The sequence below is a fragment of the Schistosoma haematobium genome, chromosome 2, assembly GCF_000699445.3.
Source record: "Schistosoma haematobium chromosome 2, whole genome shotgun sequence".
NCBI lineage: Eukaryota > Metazoa > Platyhelminthes > Trematoda > Strigeidida > Schistosomatidae > Schistosoma > Schistosoma haematobium.
Genome location: NC_067197.1, coordinates 27,621,128 through 27,645,587, shown reverse-complemented (window position 1 = coordinate 27,645,587; position 24,460 = coordinate 27,621,128). Strand labels below are relative to the sequence as shown.

Sequence of the window (24,460 nt, the reverse complement as noted above, 5' to 3'; positions counted from 1 at the left end):
CGGAGCAGGTATTAATAATAATGACAGTTACCGTACTGATTGTGTTTTCTGTACGCATCTCCTAATCTTAACCAACGCGTATTTATATGAGTGTATCATAAGTCGATTTTGAATTTCGACTTATAATTTTTGGTTAACATTACTTCCTTTTTAAATGTTATATAGTGATCATTCAGAGCATTATTTGTTATGTTTACCAGTGTGATATCTTATTTGTTATACTTTTAATTTATTTGATTGTGATGTTTATGCAATATACGGCATTAATTTATTAAATTAACGTGAATAATAGTTAGCGTGACACACAGCAGATGATTTGTCGTAACTCTGGATATTCTTCATAAACGTGATTTTATTCTAATCTATAATTAGAGTGGATGTACAATTAATATATGATGAGTGAATTTTTGAGTAGAATCATCATCTTGTTTTGGGACTGATAAATTTTCATTTGTACCATTCTCATTGTCCTTACTTCGCGTCGTAGGAATTGCAGTGATTCCTCGTTTTCTGAGGCTGAAGATAGTTGCGAGTATATCATTGAAACAATGGTAATTGGTGACCGTTTGAGTAAAAACAGTGGTAAATTTCAGCAGTTCAGGAGTATTCCGAATACATGTGTAGAGATGTTCAAAGAAACATTACAACATACCGGTTATTATAACTTAACATCAGTGATAAAATTAAACTCCCAAGAAGCGAAAGATCTATATTATAATGAGCGTTCCAATATACCGGTGAAGATGACACCGGTATTCAGTGTTTGACAACGCTTTTACCAGCAACACCTAATATAATTTGTACCCACCAAGAGAAATCAAAAGACAGAGTCGAGGAGATCGGAAGAGTGTATTTGGCGATAACCAATATATCGGAATTCTCTGATCTAATCTGGCTAGCGATTGCAGTAGCAGTTGAGCACAGCGTTACCACACGTGATCTGATGCGGATGCATGACCGAGCACCTTCAGCTAGATGAGTCCACTAAAACATATGGTCAGCATCCAATATCGAAAACTTACAGAGCTATTTATTTTGGGGATTTGTTTACCGCTACACCGGCAACCACTATTTTAGTAGTAATTAAAAACAACGAATTTCCTGAACGGCCTTAATATAAAACTGAAAACCAGCTTGGTCGCTTCACAGTAAACAGTCTGCATTTCAAAAATAAAAAATCGATCTATTTGATTAACACGTTTTGAATACTGAATCGATAGAAAAACAGAGAGGGTGTCAAAATAACTGTTCCTGAACTTCGTCGAATGACCTAAATGGGGTAGCTTCCCAAGTCACAAGGTCATTTGGCGGCCTTTCAACAAACTTTACTGGATGGACGAGAATTGTGATGACAGTTGTAAAATCAGACAGTTTGACTTCAGGAAAGTCCTCGAAAACACCTGCTGGTGGTATGTGATTGAATACTTCACGAAAACGTAGGCTCTTGGGGGGAAGTCAGTGCCCAGTATTCGGAAGATTACCATGAAGAAGCATCCGGTTGTTCAGAATATCTAAATAATATTCAGTATTCGGAAGATTATCATGAAGAAGCATTCGGCTGTTCAGAATATCTGAATAACATCCAGCTTATTGAGGTTAGTATCCTGGTGTGCCTGATTTATCAACAAATATATGGAATGTGCACATAGTACACAATGGTTTACTTGCACAATCTAGTTGTATGTATACCAAAATCTTAGTAGATTTCAATCATCGACGTTATTCAGATGGTATTCAGCCTAGCTGATGAGCCCATAGTACCAGACTTAAATGTCAGTCGTTTACTGTGTTTCTAGAAACACCAGCTGGTGCAGAAAGCTAACATTGATTGCGTGTAGCCAAAAATAATATGGGGCCAAGTGTTTGTATAGGATGGGATAGCACACTAGTTGACTCAGAATATCTCCACTGGCTCCGCGAAATCGTTAGCTAGGTAAACACAACGTATTTGAGAATTGTTATCATGGTTTTTCTTTCGTGCTGTTCTGGGATTAAAACATCCTTTTTTGTGTTAGCGGGAACGACTGGTGCTTGTACTTCGCCTTCGTTGCATCGCAGAAAATAGCTTGGACTACCCAGTTAGAATTATTGTAGACAGTCCGTGTGACCGTCACAGTGAGTGGTCTGTGAGTGAGCAGCTCACTCACAGACCCTAAAAGTAAAATAAGCTCTCATGACTTTGTGCTAACGTGATATTGGAAATGCGGTCCAGATTCTTAGATGGTTGAAAACTCTGCGACTAGCGGGAGATGTAAAAGTATGTTTCTTGGTGATTTGCACAAAGTTCCAAGGCTAGTTAGATTTACCAGTTAGTATTTATTCATCAAACGTAATTTAGTCTAACTAATCATAACTTTCGGTTGTTGTAGTCTCAAAGTTTTCCTAGTAGCCACAACTAAATTGGTTTTGTTGACATGACTCATAATATTTTTCGTGCTTAGACTGGCTTACTAGCGGCCAAATCTTGCTATTTGGACGTTGGAAGCTGTTTAATTAATAGAACCGGAAAAAGACTTCGTTGTTGTCGATCAAACTAGAAACCTAATAATGAACTTCAAGAAATCTAAAATTGTTCACACATTTTAGGTTATTGTTTTCACTGTGTTCCTTTGGGTTTTCAAGTCCATACTGAGACACCGGTAATCCATGGGAATTGTCTTGCTTCTGCCACATTTGAGTGTAATTATAATTACAACTCTACCCTCGGAATTGAACCTTGCTCTTGTTAATATTCCGAATCTCCATCCAAACCCTGTGCTATAGTGGGATATCAAGAACTTGTGATATATGAGGAAAAGGGGATAAACCAGGTTCCTCTTAATTGCTACTTGAAATATTTTCAACCTAGTTTATTTCGTCTTAGATTCAGCACTTTTCGAAACAAGCAACTAAATATAGGTCTGTGGAAGGTAATTTAACGCCAACTACAAACCTTTGTATACATATCGTCATGACTAAACTTACCTATTCTGACTACTGCTTCAATATCCACAGTTTGCTGAAGTCTTTTTTCATGTCGAGATTTTTTTATTAAGTTGACTGCAACCCTTAATTCTAAGTTTGCTTAATTTCGCTACCCAAACTTTTCAATTCAAGGACACGTTAAGTCTTTTTAGTGCTTTCTCACATTCGCTAAATTTATTCATTTGGAAAAATCCTCATTTGGTTAATAGTGCTTAGAAGCGAAGGAATTTGCATGGTTATTTATTTTCCTGAGACTATTAAAACAATTAGTAGCATGTAATTGTGTTAATTTCAGACTGAGACAACTAATAATGTGACAAAGTATGATCAAAATGTGTACATAATTACACACTTAGAGATATGATCCAACAGGAAAAAGCGGAATATCATGAAAATTAATATGCGTTAATAATGGGTATATCTTTTGTTTACATCAGTTTGATTTTACCTGATGTAATAAAATCACCATTGCTGTGTTTGAAAGATGGACATGAAACAAAAGGAGACAAAATACATCAAATAACAGAGTACATTAAGCTATCCTATCCACTAACGAAATCGTATATAAGTAGTACTTATCTTTCCTAGACACAGATTTTACTGGAATTAAGAAATAATTTATTCATTATGAATCAACAGGTGCATACTATCTTGAGGAAAACAATGGGTAGATGCACCTGTTCCATTGCAAACGATTTAGAGCTTCGTTATTCAAAGTCTTAAGCGCTGGTTACGAAAATCACGCAGACATTAACCAGGCTTGAGTAAGTAGGTGGGTAACAGTTTATGATTTTGAAAAATCAGTAATTTCAGCCACATATGATGATTATATCGCTCATAATACCACAGTACACTAATGTCAGACTCTGATTGTTATACTGTTACGAAAATTCAAAAGAAATGTAGAAAAATTATTTTGACTAGAATATAAGAGTAAGGGTGGTGAGCGAATTTGTCCGTATAAAACCAAACATGAGTTCAAAACTTCAATATTCGCAAATATAGCGTGGATGGAATGCGCGTAGCAGAGAAAAGAAACAATAAGTATCTGAGCAACTCCGGACGCCACAGCATTTATCTCGTTGAATGTTATTCCCGTAGCCTCATATCCACCCGCAACCACGATACCTATGGTGAAAGTCAGCTTTTATAAAATTTACTTGTAATTAACAAGAATGATATCGTGTTTAAAACCTCCATGACAAGTATGAAGATAGGAGCACATATCCTAGGGGATTTATGTGCCCTTAAATTGTAAAATGCTACGAGAGAAGCAACTACGTGAATTAATATGTCGGAAGTTGCGGCCCATAAAAATATCCGGAATACGATATCTTGAGGCATAAAAATTAAGCTTGAACTTACAATAGTAATGCACAGACTCAGCGAAAGGAAAATATGCATCAACGTTCATTCTAACACCCCTGCTTCGGTCTGGGCACCTGAGTGCTTCTTCATGAAGCACAGCCCACGCACAAATCATGTTACTTGTGTGGCACATATATATTCGGTGTTCCTTTGTACTAATATTTATGTTTAAATAAATGTGAGTCAACATGAATAAAGTAACATACATTTTGAAAGTGCGACATTTTAATCTCGTATTTGAGTTCCTCTGATAGTGTCACTCCTAATTACACTCTGGTGAAAAATTGTTACTTTTCAATTAAATGCCAGTAAAAACCATTTATTTTTTATTCAATAAAGAATTTACCCCAACTAAATTATTATAATTCAAATACCTAGTGTTATTTTGTTTAAAAAAACTGTTGAAGATGCTAGATCCACAGAAATCGCTTAGTAAACGTCTTATTTTTGTAATTTTATTCTGGAAGCTTGAATTTCATTTTCGCGCCAAAAGCTCCCATTTACACTTTATTGTATTTCCCACTTGGTAGGACCTTGTATGCCATTGGTTCGCTCCCTCTTTTAATATGCTATTTTGTGACGTTTCCTATGGACATTTCTGTACTGTATACATTCTAATCTGAATTTTTCGTGTCCCTTTTTTTGCTTTCCAAATTTATTTCACCGGATTATACTCCTTGGATAACATCTTAAACCCTAGTGTTTCCGATTACTGCTTATACTCTTACTACCTCTACCACTATGGGATTTGAATCGACAACTGCATCTCTGTGATGTGGTATAGCAACTCGGACTGATGTACGTACATACGACGTTTTACGTTGTTACTGACTGACTGACTGTACATATATGCTTGAGCTGTCTGCTTGTTGTCGTTTGTGCTTCTGGCTGCTTGTGGACTATACTCCCCCACATGTGAACCTGGACTTCTCCCTCTAGTTAGTGGGGCTGGGACGCATTGGAATAGTTAGCTTGTCTTTTCGTTGTGTTGCAGATCCTTCGTTCCGTTTGCCGATTTAGGGTGATCTCGTAATCTCTTCAAACGTAGCGAAAACGAACACAGCAAGATTTGCGAAACGAAATCAGTTCATTTTACTTCAAGCCTTTTCATTAGCTTTTTGCTTTAGGAACTAGGTATACTTCTGAAATTGAATGCTTCCCATGATTTTTGTGTAAAATTGTTGATTTACGTAGAAACAAGATTATCTTTTATTCGTTTGTTTCCTGAAATAGCGACTTAAACATAGTCTTATATTTATTTGTTTATTTGAACACATAAATATTGGTACTAGAATGCGCCATATATATATAATATTCATTAACTTATTACAAAAAATACCATTTATACCGCAAAATGATTTAATTAATGTAATTATCATCCGATGTTTTGTAGAAGGTGCAAGCTATGGCAAATAGAGCTGAAGAAGTTGCACGTCATTTATGGATGAGTGGATGGGAAGTGGTGAACTTTCATAGATTGCCTGCATGGTTAAAAGACAACGATATGTTGCTACATGGTCATCGACCTCAGTTAAACAATGTATGGGCTTGTTTAAAGTCCATATTTCGTATTCATACTGAAACTGGTAATATATGGACACATCTTATAGGTTTGTTTATTATACTAGACTTAATCGTCGCTCTTTTCATACAATTAGGTTGTTTCAGCTTTACCGTCATATTAGTCTTTGTACTTTCACAGCCAAGCAGCTTATTACAATGGCAGGATAAACTTGTTTACTCAGTGTTCATTGTTGGAGCAGTATGCTGTCTAGGATTCTCCTGTCTTTTTCATACAATATCTTGTCATTCTGAGCATGTGGCAAAAATTATGAACAAGTAATGAAAATGAAATATGCATATATACGTATATATTGATAAACAGTTCTTTTATTATTATTTGACCTGATTACTCAGTAGAAATCCATTACTCAATGACTTGTCAATTGAGATATTTTGTGAATAAATAGTTCCTAGATCATAGTGTCATGTATTAAAATAATAGTTTATAAAAGTTCACTGAAGTAATCACTTAACGGTCAATGTAATTGGCTGTCGTGTATTAGGTTGCAGATCCGAACCACGTTGGACGTCCTTCACTTTGAACAACCAGGTAGTATCACCAGCATTCATATTAAATATGGGTAAATGAGATTGCACTTGGTTACCAAATTGCTTAGCAATAATCGTTGTAATAGTGTAAAACTGTCGGTTAATACAAATTAAAAAAATAAAATATTGAAATAAAAGCGGAAAGGTAAGTCCATACTTAAGTTTAAAATCTCAATGTATAAGTCTGTTTTCATATCTTATATTCTAGTAAATAAAATTTAATCAAACCTCGTAAACTACTTGACAGTTCATCTAAGAAACGTCATGTATTTGTATACATTAACCCCCTCCCCCCCCCAAAAAAAAACACTTCCACCTTTTCACACCGGTACATATCACGCCTAACTAACAGGTGCAAACTATCAAAGAAGTTAATTATACTCCCTTCCAAAGAACTTGGTGAAAGTACCTACATACATTCTGCATGCTACTGTAATTTCAGAAAAATCCGAATGACGTTCTTGTGCGTAGAATTTGCTATAAATGTTTATTTAAAAAAAGGTTGCTCCAAGTGTATTACATTACCAAGTGATAAAGGTTTGACTTGATCAAAGTGATTCATAGTACTAATTAACTGTGTATGTTACCATTTTATTTATAGACTGGATTATACTGGAATAGCTGTCTTAACAATAGGCTCCTTTGTGCCTTATTTATACTACTCATTTTACTGTGTATTTTGGGCTAAGGTGTTTTATTTGGCCTTAATCGGAGTGTTGGGTATTGCTGCAATTATTATTTCAATGTCATCAAAATTCGCCACTCCTCCTTATCGACCTTTAAGAGCGGGAGTTTTCATAGCTCTTGGTCTTTCAGGTGTAATCCCATCTGTACACTCTACCATTTTAAATGGATTTTGGCAATCAGTCAATCACCTTTCATTTGGTTGGCTTGTTTTGATGGGTGTACTTTATATCTCTGGTGCTTCCATTTATGCTGCACGTGTACCTGAACGATGTTTCCGCGGTCACTTCGATTTGTGGGTTAGTTAAGTCTCACTAGTTTTTTTACATTAAACCAAATGATTTTTAATACACTTAGTTTGTTACAAAAGCAGAAAATAAGTAGTCCATCTGAAAAATTACCATTTTTGTGTACAATGTTCAGGTTTTTCAGTATCTGAGGTTAATTTTTTCTCCGGGTGTACATTTCCGTTTCTGTGACTATTGTCAACTGATACTTAATTTACCATGCTAAGTATAGTATGTATGCTTGTGTAAAGAATCGATCATTTAAAACGTAAAATATCATTAAATTGTTAAGCGAAAATACCACTTTTCGTCAGTGTCATTTTTGGAATTACACAGTTACTATTATATACATTTTTTGTTTGATAATTACAGTAGTTCTTAAAGTTATTTATGAATAAAAGTAAATGTTATTCAAATCATTAACAAGAATGATTGCTTATTCTGTGAAAAGAAACTGTTCATAGGACTAGATAAGCCTTCAATGTAGATAACAAGTTGATTGATATTAATTAGAAAATAATATGTAATCACTGTAAAAGCATAAGAGGATTTTTAAAAATCGTATGTAATTATCTATTGCTTAATAAAGGGCAGTTCATTTTTCCTGTGTTTCTAACCGAGTGGGATATGTGGCGATAACGCTAACGACAATTATGGTACTCTATGTATGACAGTAATGCTCGCTTCTAGCCCCCCCCCGATCTACTCCAAAAGACGAATCTTGTTATGTAGATTTATTAGACGAGACCAAAGAAGATGCCACATTCAAGCTAATTTAGCTGTACATAAACTCAGTGATTATTAATTAGTTTTACTAACTTTGCTATCATCAATGAATACCAATTATCGTGAAATAATCAGTACAGAAAGAACTCATTGAAAATCAAACAAACAGATATACTGAAAGTTGTTGAATAGGATTCGCCACGAAGAGTTGAGGTTAACTAAACGAGAATCACTTTGAATCGAAATGCAAAATTAAGATAGAATTTCTTATATGTGAGCATATAACGTTCCCAACAATCAACTAGGATTTTTATGTTACGGATTAACACGTAAAATGGTTGTTTAGACAAAATTGTGTTCCAAGATATAGTTAATCGTGTGTCAGAAATTTAAAGAAAATCGAGTTCTCTGAAATTAATCCTTAGACAGTAACTAGTATATCATTCAGGTCTGCTGCCAACAGTTTCATGTCGCTTAATTAGATTCAGCGCATTGTATTGGGAACTTCCTCAAAGTATTCGTCTTAAAACACTTGGATTCCATTGTTAATATGATACTTTAACCGTTCAGTGACATGATATGTTCATTATCACAATTTTTTACATTTTTAAGTATAATCTCATGTTTATCATTATTATTAACCAATTTTGTATACCGTTAATATGTTAACTTGTGCGAAATCAGAATACAGAGCTCAATTCTAACCACGTTTTCTAGTTTGTGATCACTAAGAAGTGGAGATTCACTAAAGCAGGATAAAAACGGATAGCAAATCGTAAAACAATCTTCAACGATACTTTTCAAGAAATTTCATGTTAATTCACTCACTGGACATAAATGACAAGAATATATGGTACTTCTAACACAGTCATAATATGATATACTCATCAATACACTTGATATTGTTTTACTTGAAACGGTACTGAGTTCGAGTCCCAGAGTGAACATCAACTCTGAGATGCAGGTACATCCAGCTGACGAGTCCCAAACAGGACGAAACGCGCGTCCTGGATTCCACTGCTAGCCACTATCCATCTTTGCTTATACTCATCAATAGTCTGAATCGATAATATGGTTAATACGAATAACACGAAAAGAAGTTATATTAATAATCACGATACATAATAAGATGAACGGATAACTCGACGGATAAAAGTATAAAATATATGAAGTCATGAAGAAATGAACTTCTATAAAATTCAAATAAGTAACGTTTGAGTAAAATAAATTCAATTTAGCAATCGGATGATGTATATTACTACTCCAAACAAAAAAGGTTGTACCTATTTGGGATTTCATTTGTACATAGAGTTTTAGTCTGTTCACATCAGGTACTTTAATGATCATCTTTGTAAATAAAAAACTACTAATTTTAAGTGGTTCTTCGGAGATTTTCGTATATTTCACAAGTAATTTTCGCTAAGAACTGACGTTAATGCCTAAAACTAGGTACAGGGACGACCCACCTACATGATTTTTAGGACTGAGGACGAGCAATGTACCTTTAGACTACTGTTCAAATTGCTTGTTCCTCGCCGTAGAGTAGGTGCTACTCTAGGCCTTATTTTTTTCAATGAATTAACTGATTATCAAACCTTAAAATATGAATAATCACACATATCATTTCATTTACGTGGCTGCTATTAGTAAATCGCTTCTGATGAGTTCGCTGCTACCGTCCGTATTGGTTCTCTACCAGAAGGGAAACTTTAATTCCTACAACTTCAATTGGTGCTGAAAACTTCAATATATATCATATGTCAAAGCGGTCGATTATGAGGGTGTATTTAGCTAGAGCATCGAACAGCCGCTAATTATCATTATTAAAATATCTTTTAATTACCAAACATGGATAAATGTAGTGTAAAAGGAATATATTTCAATTTTTCATGCTTTTAACACTTTATTGTATCGTAACAGTACTTAGTAAATCGATTAATATGGGGTGACTGTAGACTACAGAAAAGTACGATTATTTGATAGTATTCATTTTAATAACGTGAGTTTATTATGCATAACACAAATTTGTTAACGTTCAATAACAACTAAAAAGGGTTTCGGATGCTTGTCATTACCTCATTTTAAAGTTGGTATATGTAATATGCATTTGGAGCTCGTTTTAAATTTGTTTAACGTAGATTACTCTAATTGTTGAAAAAAATTTTTTTGTTTATATCAATCAGTCATAGTCAACGTAAAGTCTAGTACATATGTAAATTAGCCCAAATGTCCATACTAAAGCACTGCAAGACGATGAGAATAGTAAAGGAATTGAGATAATTGTAATGGGAATCATTGTGAGAGTTAGACTCATACTCGTGTTTGTGCCAATGACAACGTCCGCATTTTATTTATAAGCTTTTGATAATCATTCGACACTTACTGTTCGAGTGTATTTTTAGGATTAAAATATTCAATAATTTGTTTTGCTATTTCTTGTTTACAAGTTCCAAAGTCATCAAATTTTCCATGTATTCGTCATTGCTGCAGCGTTTGTTCACTATCATGGAGTAGTTCAACTTTCTACCTATAGATTATCAGAAGGTGATTGTCGTCCATCGGATGAGATTCTTACCAAGGAAAATTTCAGTATACCCTCGTATATATTACATGTTATTAATAACCCTTGAGTAAAAGAATGCAAATCAATGTCGAAGCTTAACAAATGCTAATACATATCAGTCGAATGGTAAAGAAGGCAATCTTAAGGGAGAATAAAACTCGTCAAATAATTGTTATTGCATGTTTTTTTTCTTGTTGCTACCATTAGTTGCGCTGTTTCTCGACAAGCTATTGTGATATGCATACGTATGTTACAAAATGAACATTAATGAATTAACTAAGATACCTGAACAACTGGCAAGAATGTTTAATTATCATTAACCTGATTTGTTTTTCTAAAACATAGAGATGTAAAGTAAAACAAAACAATCTCTATCTGGATCAGTTAGTTTCCCTCTAATTTTAAAACTTCAGATTTTAAAATTATGAATTTTGTTTCCTTTTTTTTAAAAAAGAACCTATTTTAACTTAATCGTTTTTGTGGGGGGGGACATTTAGTTCTTTAGTAATAAATGAATATATCTGTGCTCATTGTACTCAGGATACTAGTTTTTCTTATATATCAGTACTTTGATGTAAACTTGAGAAAAACAGGTTTACATTCAACTACCACAACTATTTTTACCAACAGTTAATTCACAGAACGTTTTCCTGTTCCACAATAGTGAACTATTGATAAGCTTCTGTATGGTTGGTTTTATTTGTTAAGCAATTTTCACGTTATTTTCTGTTTACTAACGGTAAGTATGTATAAATTGTGTAGTCTTCTTTCAGTTTATGTCACTCATATTACATGGAACTTCGTAATTATTTGGCGCATTTTAGAATCTATTTTTTGTATTTACGTGTTCATCTTTTTCTTTCAGTTAATGCCGCTAATCGGTTTCTTATCTGAAATGTTATAAATTATTGTTGCATTACGAAACAATAATTTAAAAGACTAAATATATGTTAGGATAGTAGGAAACTCCAGATTGTATTTAGTGTGATATCTGTTCAGTATAATATTCTCTTGTATCAGTTTGGTGTGTTACTCATTTAATATAACATACAGCACTCGTTTGTTTATATTCAGTTTAAAATCTATTTTTTATTATTTTCATTCACTAATTATCGCAGGCCAGTGAAGTCTGTAAAAATGAGTGTAGTTGGTCTATAATTTGTCTTCTTTACGGGGTTTATGTAAGATTGTCAATGTGTTATCAGTCGTTGTCTTCTTCCGTACGTCGTGAGAATTTAAGTTTTCCTATTGTAATTACCAGTTTTCCTCAGGTATATCAATATATATATATATATATATATATATATTGACGGTAAATGTTATCACTTGAATAATGCAGTGATGTGCTTTTATTTGCGTCGAGCTATAACAACTTCCTTTGTGCATTTACATCTTTAGGACTAATAAGTAATAACGGGACTATTCAGACCTTGGATAATACTACATCATACTTTCAGGACTCATCTTTTTTATTTAGACTGATTTTTTCAAGTGAATTGCGATCCGATTCCTGATACTTAACAACTATCTTGTATACATTTTCTTCCTCCAGGTTGATGTCTTTAGTGGGACAATCGACTGGTCTAATCAGGTTGGTGAGTCTTTAAGTGTGACAGCTTTCCTAGACTGTAACTTAGGAAATGATAATGTAATTAGAGGAGCGGCAATTTCTAGAATAAAGCTCTTCATCGTTTGGAGTCACAGGTTCACATGCCACCCCATGCATTTCGTATTAATGGGGCTCATGCGAAAAAAACAAACCTTAGACCTGATTAATGAGTTCAGAATAACACAGTAGTTTTATTGATTGTCTACATTAGGTCCTGAGCTGATGATCCTCGTAAATACATAATAATTCAAATAGAAATTAAGTCAACCTGGCTGGTACATTAATACAAAGGTTGAGGGTTTCATAGATATATTGGATTTATCAGTGATAACTGTCTGACAGTAGTATGCTTTTACATAGAATATAAAATGTGTAGAGCTGAAATGTCATTAAGGGATTAAGAAAAATCACTGTAAGGTGGTGAGCTATAATCAATATCGTCAAATCATACGAATGTGGTACATACAAAGGGAAAGGGGTTTAAAGATCTGTTACAGACCAAGATGAACAGGGTCTAGATGTACTCTTATACACATAGGTTTGGTTTTCTCGAGTTGGTCCTGAACGATTGCACTGACAGATAAGTTCATTATTTGTTTTATCGCAGAGTATTACTTCATACATTTTATCTCTTTCCTTGTCAAGCCATATTTCCTGCTTTTAGTCTTACTATCAGTGAATCTACTGTCATTGCGACTTTGCTTTTCGATCTGTCAGTTTTATTTCGCTGTCCTGAAGCAGTATGTAAAACAGTACATACTTAGTGTTACTGATGTTCCAAACAAAACAGATCCAGACAACTGGATGACATGAGTGACGTAAATCCTGATAGCAAAGCTTGACTCAGTCCAATACAGAACACGAGGTAAATACGCGCTAAGAAACTATGCATGTAAATTACAAAGTAAAGGATGTATCAATTTTAAAGAAAACCATGTAAAATCTCGAAATAACAATCTAAACCATGTTGGAAATGACAATTACGAAAGATAACGTGATAGTGAAAAGTTGTTTTTATTCAAAGACCTAATATTCCGAAGAGTCACACTAGATAATCACGGACCATTAATAATATAAATATACATATAAAAATGAAAAAGATAACAAACATAAAGTAAGTATGATAGGCTTCAGAAAAGCACTAATAAGAATAAAAATCATAGACTTTCGATCCGAAAATATCGAGATGTTGTGTATTGGGTATCATATAAATCAAATGAAAGATATATGATCAGTCAATAGACATACATATATCTCAAGTATGTAATCACTTGTAATAATAACTTTTTCATATTGTGAAAATATTTAATCATGTGTTAGGAAATATATCCAGACCGAACATTTTTAATCGATTTGAATCGAAATTCAGTCCAACAGGTTTACAATCGCCAGTAGATAGACGGTAGTCGGCAAGTTTAACTAAACCGTGGTAGTGAACTAAAGCTGCAACCACCGCGAACACATGAAATATTTGGTGACTTTGAAACTAAACAGATAAACATGAATTAAAGATTGGAAAATGAACTTATGAAACTATTGAATTTATTGAAGGAATATACAACAACCTATTGAAGTTAGTGTTTAAACGACGCTGAAAAAGACGATGACTTAGATAGTCAACTTTTCTAATCACATCTCAAGGTAAGGTTTATTCCCAGTGTTACAATACTAATGAGTGGACAATGGTGGCTCAGTAGTAAGTTTTGGACTTCTATCCGTAAGCTTAAACCCCGCTCCATGTACTTCAGTTTGTGTAACCAATTAGCATCACTAGTCTTCACACTTAGGTGTAGCTACACCTGGTCAGTGAGATAATAAAAATAAATGTATGGATAGTATTGTCTTGTAACCTCGTATGTGCATGTGGTTTGTTTCTGCTCAATAAGAAATCCATGATAGAATACAATTACACGAGAAATCAAACAACTTGGAGATTTACATTTATATTGTATATCAACCATGTCGAAATACTGCCGACTTGTGAAGATGGCAATTCATTTTATTCTCTAGTCATTATTCAAAGCTTTGTGATACCGTACACTAATTTTCCTGATCAGATTTAATTTGTAAAAGTGGTTCAAATAAACAAAATGAATCTATATAGATGGATGCTAATTTTCAAATTCATAAGTTTAGTTGTTTATTCTCTGAAGAAGTGACTTACACTGAGTCACGAAACGTCAGAAAATTTAAAATATATTATTTTTTATTTAGAATGGCCTACCGAATACTCAACTTATTTGAAGTTATCAAGTCAAATCTTGGTAGTGACAACTATATTACTTAAACGGATTAGGTTTTAATTGAATTTTATTATGGTCGCTAGAAAGCCTTAATAAAAAAGCAGACAACCCTTAAAATTTAAGATGTCTTAGTTTCGTGACTGTCCTTCTATAGTCAAGATTGAACTTTTTCAGATCAGTAAGATGCATTCTAATCTAAGTATTTTCCAATCAATTACCCTTAATGCAAACAGGCAACTTCATTCATTCCTGATTTTGAGAATCACTGATTTTCTAATCAGTAGCCTGATAAACATGCCAAACTTGGAATCAAAAGAATCTCAGAGGTTTTCTAGTTGTAATTTTTCTACATCCAGTAAGGCGTAAAAATTTCATGTTCGTACTACAGCATAGTCAGAGTTTAAGTGTGAGATTAAGGGGCGATTTTTCTACTGACCCCTTCTAGCAACGACTAACAGCAATAATTCCTATTTGTGTCCATGTTGTGGTGAGGTGTGTCTAGGTCAGAGAGTCTCTTCATGTTTAGAAATGCTATTTGTCAAGAATAAACTTGACAGAGTCCAGTTGCGACAACTAGTCACTATTGTCTGTCCGATGGGCTAAGACATCGAAAATAGACAGTATTTCAGTCTGACGTATGCAAATGTTGCATTTCATTTACTGGTTAAGTGTGTACATGAAACATTCTGAACTTATTCATTTAGCGTCCATACTATATAAAACGATATACACAAAACAACAGTAGATTACGTAGATCAAGGAATTTTCATGCAATCAACAGGACGTTTATAATGTACTTAACAAAAAAATGATGCCGAAAAACATGTCACTATGGGATAAAACTATCAACAAAACATTTAAACCTCAATATCCAGAAGTTACTTGTATTTTAGTTCCTATTAATGTTCTGTTCAGGAATAAACAAAAAGAGATAATTACATACAATACGATAAAACTAACCCAAATATCAAAACGTCCAGGAAATAGTCTTTCCGGTACACGGACAGCGTAGATGGTTGCACCACTTAAATACAAAACGGCCATAAGAATAAGCCAACCTAAAGAACCTTGAATAACAGAATGGAAGAATCCATCTAATATTACTGTGTGAATGCATGGAATAACTCCTGAAAGACCTAATCCCATGAAAACACCAGCCCGAATAGGACGATAATGAGGTGTAGTAAAAGATGGATGCATTGAAACAACGACTGCTGCTATCCCCAAAACGGCAACCGAAATAATATAAAATAACTTGGCCCACAATATGCAGTAGAATGAATAATATAAATATGGTACAAACGAGCCTAAATTTAGAAACGCTATGCCAGTATAGTCCAACCTGAAAAAGAGAATATAAACCTTACCATAAATTATTTATGCCATACTGGTGAGATATGAGTATAATAAGTGGCCAAAACACGAAAATGTCTAGAAAACCTAAAATGTGGTATTTTATTTATAAAAGAAATGTTATCAGTTTATGGCTCCATAGGTGATTAACCTGAACCTTGTTAGACACTGTAGGTATGCTAGTTAGTCTTTTCTAGGTGGTAAGAATTGATCATTTTAAAGATATAGGTTTCATATAGCTGCTATAGCATAATAAATAATTTGATAAAAACAGTTGTAAATAAGTAAGAGTCGATAAAATGAACAGTGGTATGATATATTTCAAGGAAGTGAATAAGCTAGTGGACAAAGAATAAGTTGCTCAAAACTTAACAACACACACTAAGTTAATGCAGTGAAATGGATCTTAAAAGATTTGACCAAATACTGTCGTTTCAGAGTATCCATTTAAAGGGATCCCAGTTACACAACCAATAACCAATTCTTCTACCAACTAAAATAAATATTAGCAAGAACCATAGGAAAGGGTTTAAGGAACTAAGGGACAAATGTTTAGGAAACAAGTTTGTACATTCTATCCACAGTGATAGAACAGGCGACTCGTTGTATTTGTGTTTTGCATTATAAAATTCCTTTGATCTGGTAAGATATTCTATACCATTTATAAATTATGACTAATTAACTATGAACATATTACTCAGTCTTGTGCGACAAATATCTTAGTTATGGATTGTGGTGTTGCATTTTTTACATAGAATTAAACGGCTTTTTCAAGTTTTAATAACTTGTAATAATTCAAGATGTATAGAGTACTTGGTTGATTTTCCTGAAGATTGTTCTAAAGTAGTTTTTAAGAAGGATGAATTCTGCATTGTGTATCAATTGTTAGCGTCTACACTAAGTTAGCGGTTTCATTTTTATTGGCGTAGGACGAGAATTATAATAACGCATGCTAGGTCCAGATGTTACTTATTAAGAATATCTATGAGTGGTATCGTACGGCAATACGGTATTCCATGTAGTTTGCTTTCTTTTGCAGAACAGTTAAGTTTACTATGTGCCAATTTAAAACTGTACTGATTTTTGTTCTACTAACATGAACATGAATAATTCTTATTTGATTCCATGTTCGACTGGACATAACCAAACGTACCAATCTGAAAGTCTAATTTGAGACCCGCTTTCTGAAGATTTTCCTTATGACGAAAAAAGACTGAAAGAAATATACGAAACAGTTATGCCTACTTTAATGAACACTTTTCTTGTTAATGAACGATACCTAAAACAATGAATAACGTCAACTTGGTTTACAGGTTATTTTGAACAACAGCAATATCTTGTGATCTGAATATCCCTAGAACTATTTAGTAAATTTCTTATCAAAATCGCGAGAATTACCTGTTAAACAACCGTCCAATGCTTTTCGAATGACAAGAAAGAGTGTGAAATAAACAAGAAAGTCCGAGACAAACAGTAGCACCAAAAAAGAATGCAGAAAATACAAGCTTATCTTGCCATTGTAGTAGAGCTCCTGACTGAATTAACATGAATATTGTAATGGCAAAAAAGCTCCCACACCCTAGAACAAACAATGTTTAAAATAAACATTAAGACAAGCAGAAAAATGACCACATATAATTAGAGCATGCTTTAAATTGCCCAGAAAGAAGTTTAAAACTGACTGCGAGTAAAAAAGTTTTAAATTGCGGATACCCAGTTCTTATACAGGATTTTATAGTCATGCTACACTGAGAAACAATTAATTAGGAAAAGAGATTGAACGTAGAGCAGTTAAAATCACTGAAGACCATCAATTATTGCGTTGCCTAAGATTCTAGTTGCTATTACCCGAGAACAAAGAACGTAAGGTTTGAGTGGTGTAGTAACGACAAAGGTCCCCAACAAGTTTTATAAGTCAAAGAGCTTGAAAATGACCTGTTCGTCATTAACAGTAACAAAAACTTGGAATTATCAACGGATCGAAAGGATCCGTGGTTACCAAACCTAAGTGCCTAAAAAGAAGGGATAGGATAAAAACCAAAGAGTGAGGGGAATCACTTGGAAGAACAATCCAACTATACCTTCCTTTATGGCAATTAATTGATTCAGTCTTCGGACACAAAGAGAATAGAACATCGCTGCTGACTTGTAGACTTTTAGTTGAATCGAAAGTTCTGGTAAGTCTAGAACGAGAAGAAGCAATGAATGATGCTGTATCCTCCTTCCACAATAATAGGAAGGCCATTTTATTCATTTGAGCATATAAATATTGATACAAAGGGGCACTGAATACATATGCTACACACAATTCACTTGATTTTGGAGTGGGCTGTGATACTGTCCGAGTGTCCAGACCGAAGCAGGTGATTTTCTTAGGGGGCAACACCCGGAGCCCTCGACCTAAAGGTCTGGCCCACGAGGCAGTGGAGTAATGTAAAAAGATGCAGTCTCGTGGTAGCCGGTGACCAATAATTGGTTCGTACGACATTTTTCCCTTCAGAACCCTGGAGTCATGTTCATGATTGGTTTGGAACCAAGGTTTTCCAACTCTCCTAGGTAGACCTTACGTGTTCACTACCCGAATAAAGCGCCGGGCATCGCTTTTCGTCTTCACAATTTCGTAAACATCACCCCCGTCACAATAAGGCAGTGGTTGTATACGCGTGTCCATATAAGAGCATTTCGAGAGGGAGAGCGGACTCTCCCCACCCCCGACCGTATCACGGCGTTTGAAAACTAGGAAGGATAATCATATGTTCAAATCTAGAACGACCGAACTTGCGATGGTCCCAAACCAAACAACCTGTCGTGGATTTTAGTTCTTAGCGAGCAGTAAGAAACTTTTAAAGAAAATCGTAAGTATCGATATATAGTAATGCACTGACAAGACCTAGTTTTTGATAACTCTGATTATACTAGATTTTTTAAAGCAACAAACTGCAGAAATGCGAATGACTTCGACCGGACAAAGAATGCTAAGATCAGATCGTGAGACAAAGCAACTGCGAATATTTAACAATGGCATCGTTTGTCAGTTTTCTAATAAGTTTACGGTAAATCGATATCTTGAGTTCATTGTCTCTGAAGAACTAGTTATCCTTATGGTCTGAATTTATTAAAGAATGGGAAATAAAAATTCAAGGTCGCTTTCAGAATGAGTATTAAGCGTATATGTAGATGGAACAAAAGGATACCGTTCGGAAATTCTACTGACTGAATAAAATCTTATCACAGCTTTAAACGTCTTTGAAGACTTATGATTAATTTTAATACCTAAATCTTAAACTGTTCCATAAATTCAGAACGTTTTGCTTTCTGTGTATTAAATAGAGTAAAACAATTGCTAAACACCGTCGATGTCTGGACCTAGGTTTTGAGTTGTGATCACTAGTTTTTATGGTTCTTAATTGTGAAATTGTGTTAATAACTTGTCAGTGGGATGATACTGGCTATCTGTCAGCATGGAACCACGGGTATGAATTTTGAATAAGCTCTAGAAAACCAAGTTTTTCAATTATGATGTTAATGGAAGCAGAAGGGGACTCTTCTCACAAACTAAATGAGATTTTGTAGATATAGTGGGCTATTATTACTAACTCGTAATGGCTTGGTAAATTAGTTTGAAATTCAATTGCCATGCAATCTACAGTTTCCCAAACTAGGTACGTTTAAGACGATGATTGTTCTGTCATCTATAGACAAGATGTGTTTCTTACATACTACAGTATAGTTCAATCCCAAATAATTAATTTACTAGTGATAGGTTTGTTCACATTAATATAATCTAATAAACACTGAATTTGAACATATTTCAGTCCGAGTTCGAATGTCACATGATGTTAGGTAGTATATTGGTAACAGCAATAGCCAAAACTCGTGTTCTCCGACATTGTTTTAAACCAAGAGAGTACAACCATCTGGTCTTTGATTACCAAGTTTCCGTTGACCAAATAATCAGTTTTTTATTACGCCCTACCAATGTAATCAAATCTTCAAACAACTAAAACACTATCCACTAGATGATGATGACCAAAATCGCCTAAGTGAATAATAAATTTACTTTTTATTACCTAAAAGAGCGGTGTAGAAGTAATCGAAAACTTCTTTTTATCTCAGGATTTACTTCTTGTTCTGAATGAAATTATACAGCCTGATAAAGCGCAAACAACTAGCAATGAAAGTTTGTTAAAAAAATTCAGTCTTTTGTGAAGTACTCTCTACTATCGACAATCATCAAAATAAGTGTAATGCGAAAATTCCCATAAAATATTCAAAAACAAAGAAATTACTGGGTATTCACAGAATAACTTTATGAAGTTGCGCAATGTAATTTCTGATACGTTGTTTAGGTAACTTAAAACATAAATCTAGCAAATCACTTACAGGTCTATACCAAATGACGGTGAGTAGTTGGTTGTTCACGTCAATTATAGCCCTATAATAAGTACAACTTACCCAACAAATGAGTCCATATATTTCCTGTTTCTGTATGCACTCTGAAAATCGACTTGAAACAAGCCCAAAAAGTGTTTAACTGAGGTCGATGATAATGCAAAATGTAATCATTGTCACGCAACCATGCAGGAAGACTGTGATGATTAACTACTTGCCAACCTCTGAGCCAAACATGACGTACGAACTCCTCAGCACTGTGTGCCAACATTTGAGCCAGCTATACCATATAATGGCAGAGAAAGAACACTCAAGTTGAGATAAATATTCTCAGTAACATATTTAAAATAATCCACTGCAGAATCTGTGGATGAGCAACAATATCACCTATTTTCTCACATGGATCTCCAAACAGAACTAATAAATGTAGTGTGTAATGTAATAACTAATAAATTATAAGTTTAAAGCCAGATAGAAACAGAAAAGGAATACTGTTGTGAAGTGGACCACTACATGGCTTTTTTCTTCTTAGAAAAATGGTGACATTATTAGGCCTGTGTGCAAATGGTTTGTAAACTTATTTGAAATAGTGAGCTATCTTATTACGAGTACTATCAATATTTCCCTAAACAGATTAAATGTGGTTCAAACCTAAGGTTCAGAAACTTTTTCCCTTTACTAAAATGTGTAGTAATTGAAAAATTAGAAAAAAATAACAATTGAAAATCTACTGAAAACCTATCAAATACAGTGAAGCGTTATGATAAGTCACAAACAAAACAGTACTATATATCTTATCTTTCTCATGACAATAAACTATAAACTGGCTCCATCAAAAATAAAACTAACACATGAATATAACGACGAACCTGCGTTTAAATTGATAACCGAGTGTTAGGTTAATATGATTTTGCTGTATGGGTTTAGAAAGGGGGCTTGATTTTTGTACACTTGTCAGTTGTGACGCTGGGAAGATGTTCATCTGTTCATGAATGACTGAATGTGCTGTACAGCAGTCTATCTTGTACCACTCTATAACTGGAAAAATGACATGTAAAATAAGTCGCCACTCTTAGACCACTAGTATTCGACAATAGATATATTCGATACTGATTGAACATCATGCATGACCTAAATTCATCGAATTGTAATAACCTTGTTCCACGATTCAAAGAGAATACAAGTTGGATTTACGCACTGTCAACAAAGAGGCGAGTATACTAGTCAGCAATTAGCTGTTTTATTCTATGACTGTAAAACGTGGTTTATGCAAACAGAAGACAGGAAAAGGTTGCAAGTTTTTTGTCACAAATGTCTTTAAAGCATTGCTCACATTTATTATTTACTTATTTGAAAGGGTATCAAATACATATACGCCACACAATAATAATAAGGCCAGTAGCAGTTATCATTGATTTGTGTGAGGGCTGTGATACCGCTCGGGTGCCCAGACCGAAACATATCAAGGGGCAAGAGAGTGAGCAAAACTAAGGTTAGGCAAATGGTGCCAGATGAAATGACAAACTGATCTATGAGACAGTGAATTTCCACTGACTGAGGTGGCTGGAACACAAGTTACATATGCCTAATCACCGTCTACCTTGACCCACAATTTGAAGAAAACTAGGGGGAAACCAAGGTATTGCAAAAGTCCATAGAATAATTGGCTCCTAAAACGAATCTTAGTGACAGGTGCAGATAAATTTGTTGTGGATCGTACGATTATCGTAAACAGTAATCGAGGAACTTATTGGACATCTTAGAAATAGGTTACTTCGACATTATTTAGTTCGTTTTATCCGTAAAATTTAACCCTTATTTGAGAAAATATTGTTCGGTGACCGATCTTTTTCGAAACAACTGATGTTATTACTATTCCTACATTTTAGCTATTCTTGCTAATTCCATATCGTCACGCGACTTGCTTTGATGTACGTTCGTATCAGGCCCTAAATCGTATGACTGACTGACAATGGTAAACATTCGAACTTTTTATTCGTCACGTTGTCAATGTCTTTTATTAGGTCATTAACTTGAAATGTCATAATTTCGTAACAAATAACATGGATGTAAAAGCATAAACCTATGATAACTCTACAATAAGTGGTAGGACTACGTAAAGTATGGATCCATCTGGGCTAAGTATGACTTCCAATCACGATACCGACTGATTCCTAAGAACTTTAAAAATTGCCGAGACTTTAGTTTATAGACGAACCAATCACAAACAATATAGTTTTGAGTTTTGGCGCGAAATTCGTTTATCCATACGTCTAAATAGCATTTTGAGACTATAGCTGATGTCAGTTCGTGATGAAAACTCCTAAACCTAACGGCCTACTTTAAGCCCTAATTCTAACACCTTACACTAATTCATAACTCTCATTCAGTCCTAGCATGTAGGTGAATATCTTCAAAGTCCCTTTGGTACCGCTCAAAGGTCATCCATAATTTAGTTTCGCCAAAAAATCTACAAATTCCAAGACAGCTTCCAAAAAACTCATGTTTTGATGGTAATAGTTTAGTGGAATAGACATAAATATGCCATCAGAATTTTAAACTGTAGTCCCAAGATCATTGAAATAGCAATACTAAACAGTACTGATAAACCCACATTATATATATACATATATATAATCCCTGAGAAAAGTTTCATCTAGCACTCATTCCGAGGCTATTTTAAAGGCTTGGCGAGAATCCAGATGCAAATTTTCGGCTTGACTGAGTGTTTATTTGTAAAACGTTTGCTCGTAGTATGTCAGAGATTTTCAATTAACTTGTAAGATTCCGATGAATATTAAATGAGTTTAAAACATCGATACATTGTTAGCTAATAGGGAAACACTCCCCGTTTTATCGTACCATTTATCTGAAAGGGAATTTCATAACACTTCAAACAACGAACAGTATATTAGAAAATTTAAAATACAACCTAAGTTCTAAATAAATGGTCAAGATCTTTTCTGAGACTTTGGGCAGTTTTCGTTAAAAATTTAATGTTAACGAATTAGTTCAGCAGAGACCTAGACTCAACGGAGCATAAGGGATAAGATAAATCTGCATCTAATATACCATTCGAAATAGTAGAATGATACTTCGCCGATCTATTTGTATACTAAATTTAACTCTTATATTTACCTGTGAGATATCATATTGCTTAATATACTCCACACAGCTTATTCGTTGACTTTCATCTTCTGGTAAACATGTAGGCAACTTTTGTTCATCAGCTTGGACTATTTCTGTGTGGTCATTGTCTTGGTAATTCATAATTCATATCACGAATGAATCCAATAACCATACAAAACTGTGTTGTTTAGGTCGGAAAACCTTTGTTCAACCAGAAATATGAACAGTGGCAGGGTGGAGAGAGTTGGTATAGCTTTTTACGCTTAAGACTAAAAGCCTGAACGATTTCTGGAATGGAAAAATCAAAAATAAGACAACTGTGTTAAGACTAGTTTTACACAGCAAATTTGCATGAAGAGGTTAGTTTTAAAAATTTTCCACTAATACTGTTAGTTTAATATATGTTTGCTGTGTGTTTGGTGATCAATACCCAAAATGTGAGATATATATTACATATTACAGGCACATTTAAACCGTGCTCCAAGGTCAATCCAGCATTTAGTATGTAGACCTAGTCTTTAGTAATAATTACAGTAAGTCTATTGAAATACTTTAACACGTGTTGTACGTCTTCCACAAAAAATCTGGATTGATTGAAAGACATGAGAAAGACAAGACATCCTGCCTCTTGTCGACTCAATTTTGACGAGCGCGTTTTCAAAAAGGGTGGTGATCTCCTACGGGTGGTTTCATCCTCAACGTTTCTATGTAAACTTATGTATCGCCCAGCATAATAATGATCATTTCAACGTTCATGTGATCACAGAATTTGTCATTTTAAAACGTATTTTTTATTTAATAACTAGTCAGTTAGAGTCCCATGCGGCAGCAAAACCTATTTTAGCTAAAAAAAAGAGAAACTAACTTCCGTTCTCCATATCTGAAAAAATACTAAAAACAAAACAGATCAACATTTTATAATATAAGATTATCCAGTTGGCCTGAAGAAGTACATCAACTTGAGTAGCAGTAGCAGAAACTCCGAAAACAATGCTGAATCTAAGAAAATTTGAGCCAACGTTTAGAATAA

General features: G+C 34.2%; 2 protein-coding genes across 4 annotated transcripts; one reads left to right on the top strand and one right to left on the bottom strand.

The window, feature by feature from the left end:
- Positions 1-1,181: 1,181 nt before the first annotated feature.
- ADIPOR1_4 (Adiponectin receptor protein 1) lies at positions 1,182-11,785 on the top strand (the record flags this gene model as incomplete). Of its 3 annotated transcripts, XM_012936914.3 has the most annotated exons (6): positions 1,182-1,409; positions 1,441-1,595; positions 5,726-5,942; positions 5,991-6,171; positions 7,046-7,427; positions 10,589-10,771. In XM_012936914.3, the coding sequence occupies exons 1-6, from the start codon at positions 1,349-1,351 to the stop codon at positions 10,769-10,771; spliced, it is 1,179 nt and encodes a 392-aa protein (XP_012792368.3). In that variant the 5' UTR covers positions 1,182-1,348. The 3 variants fall into 3 exon arrangements, with proteins under 3 accessions (XP_012792368.3, XP_051067970.1, XP_051067971.1); XM_051214787.1 differs by lacking the exon at positions 7,046-7,427 and having other exon boundaries at positions 10,589-11,785; XM_051214786.1 differs by lacking the exons at positions 7,046-7,427; positions 10,589-10,771 and having other exon boundaries at positions 1,182-1,595; positions 5,991-6,194.
- Positions 11,786-12,402: 617 nt separating this feature from the next.
- Positions 12,403-23,999, bottom strand: ADIPOR1_3 (Adiponectin receptor protein 1). The gene is made up of 6 exons (XM_035734164.2): positions 23,982-23,999; positions 23,440-23,941; positions 20,365-20,581; positions 17,308-17,488; positions 15,517-15,898; positions 12,403-13,799 (listed from the first exon to the last, which is right to left on the bottom strand). The coding sequence occupies exons 2-6, from the start codon at positions 23,569-23,571 to the stop codon at positions 13,623-13,625; spliced, it is 1,089 nt and encodes a 362-aa protein (XP_035589088.1). The 5' UTR covers positions 23,572-23,941; positions 23,982-23,999; the 3' UTR covers positions 12,403-13,622.
- Between the last annotated feature and the right edge of the window lie 461 nt (positions 24,000-24,460).

Coding starts and splice junctions, on each gene's coding strand:
- ADIPOR1_3 (XM_035734164.2), bottom strand. CDS start 23,571: ATGAATTACCAAGACAATGACCACACAGAAATAGTCCAAGCTGATGAA. Junction 15,899..17,307: donor ATTGGACGGTTGTTTAACAG/GTAATTCTCGCG, acceptor TCTCTTTTTCAG/GTTGGACTATACTGGCATAG. Junction 13,800..15,516: donor CTGGACGTTTTGATATTTGG/GTTAGTTTTATC, acceptor TTATCTGTTTAG/TTTCAAAGTCACCAAATATT.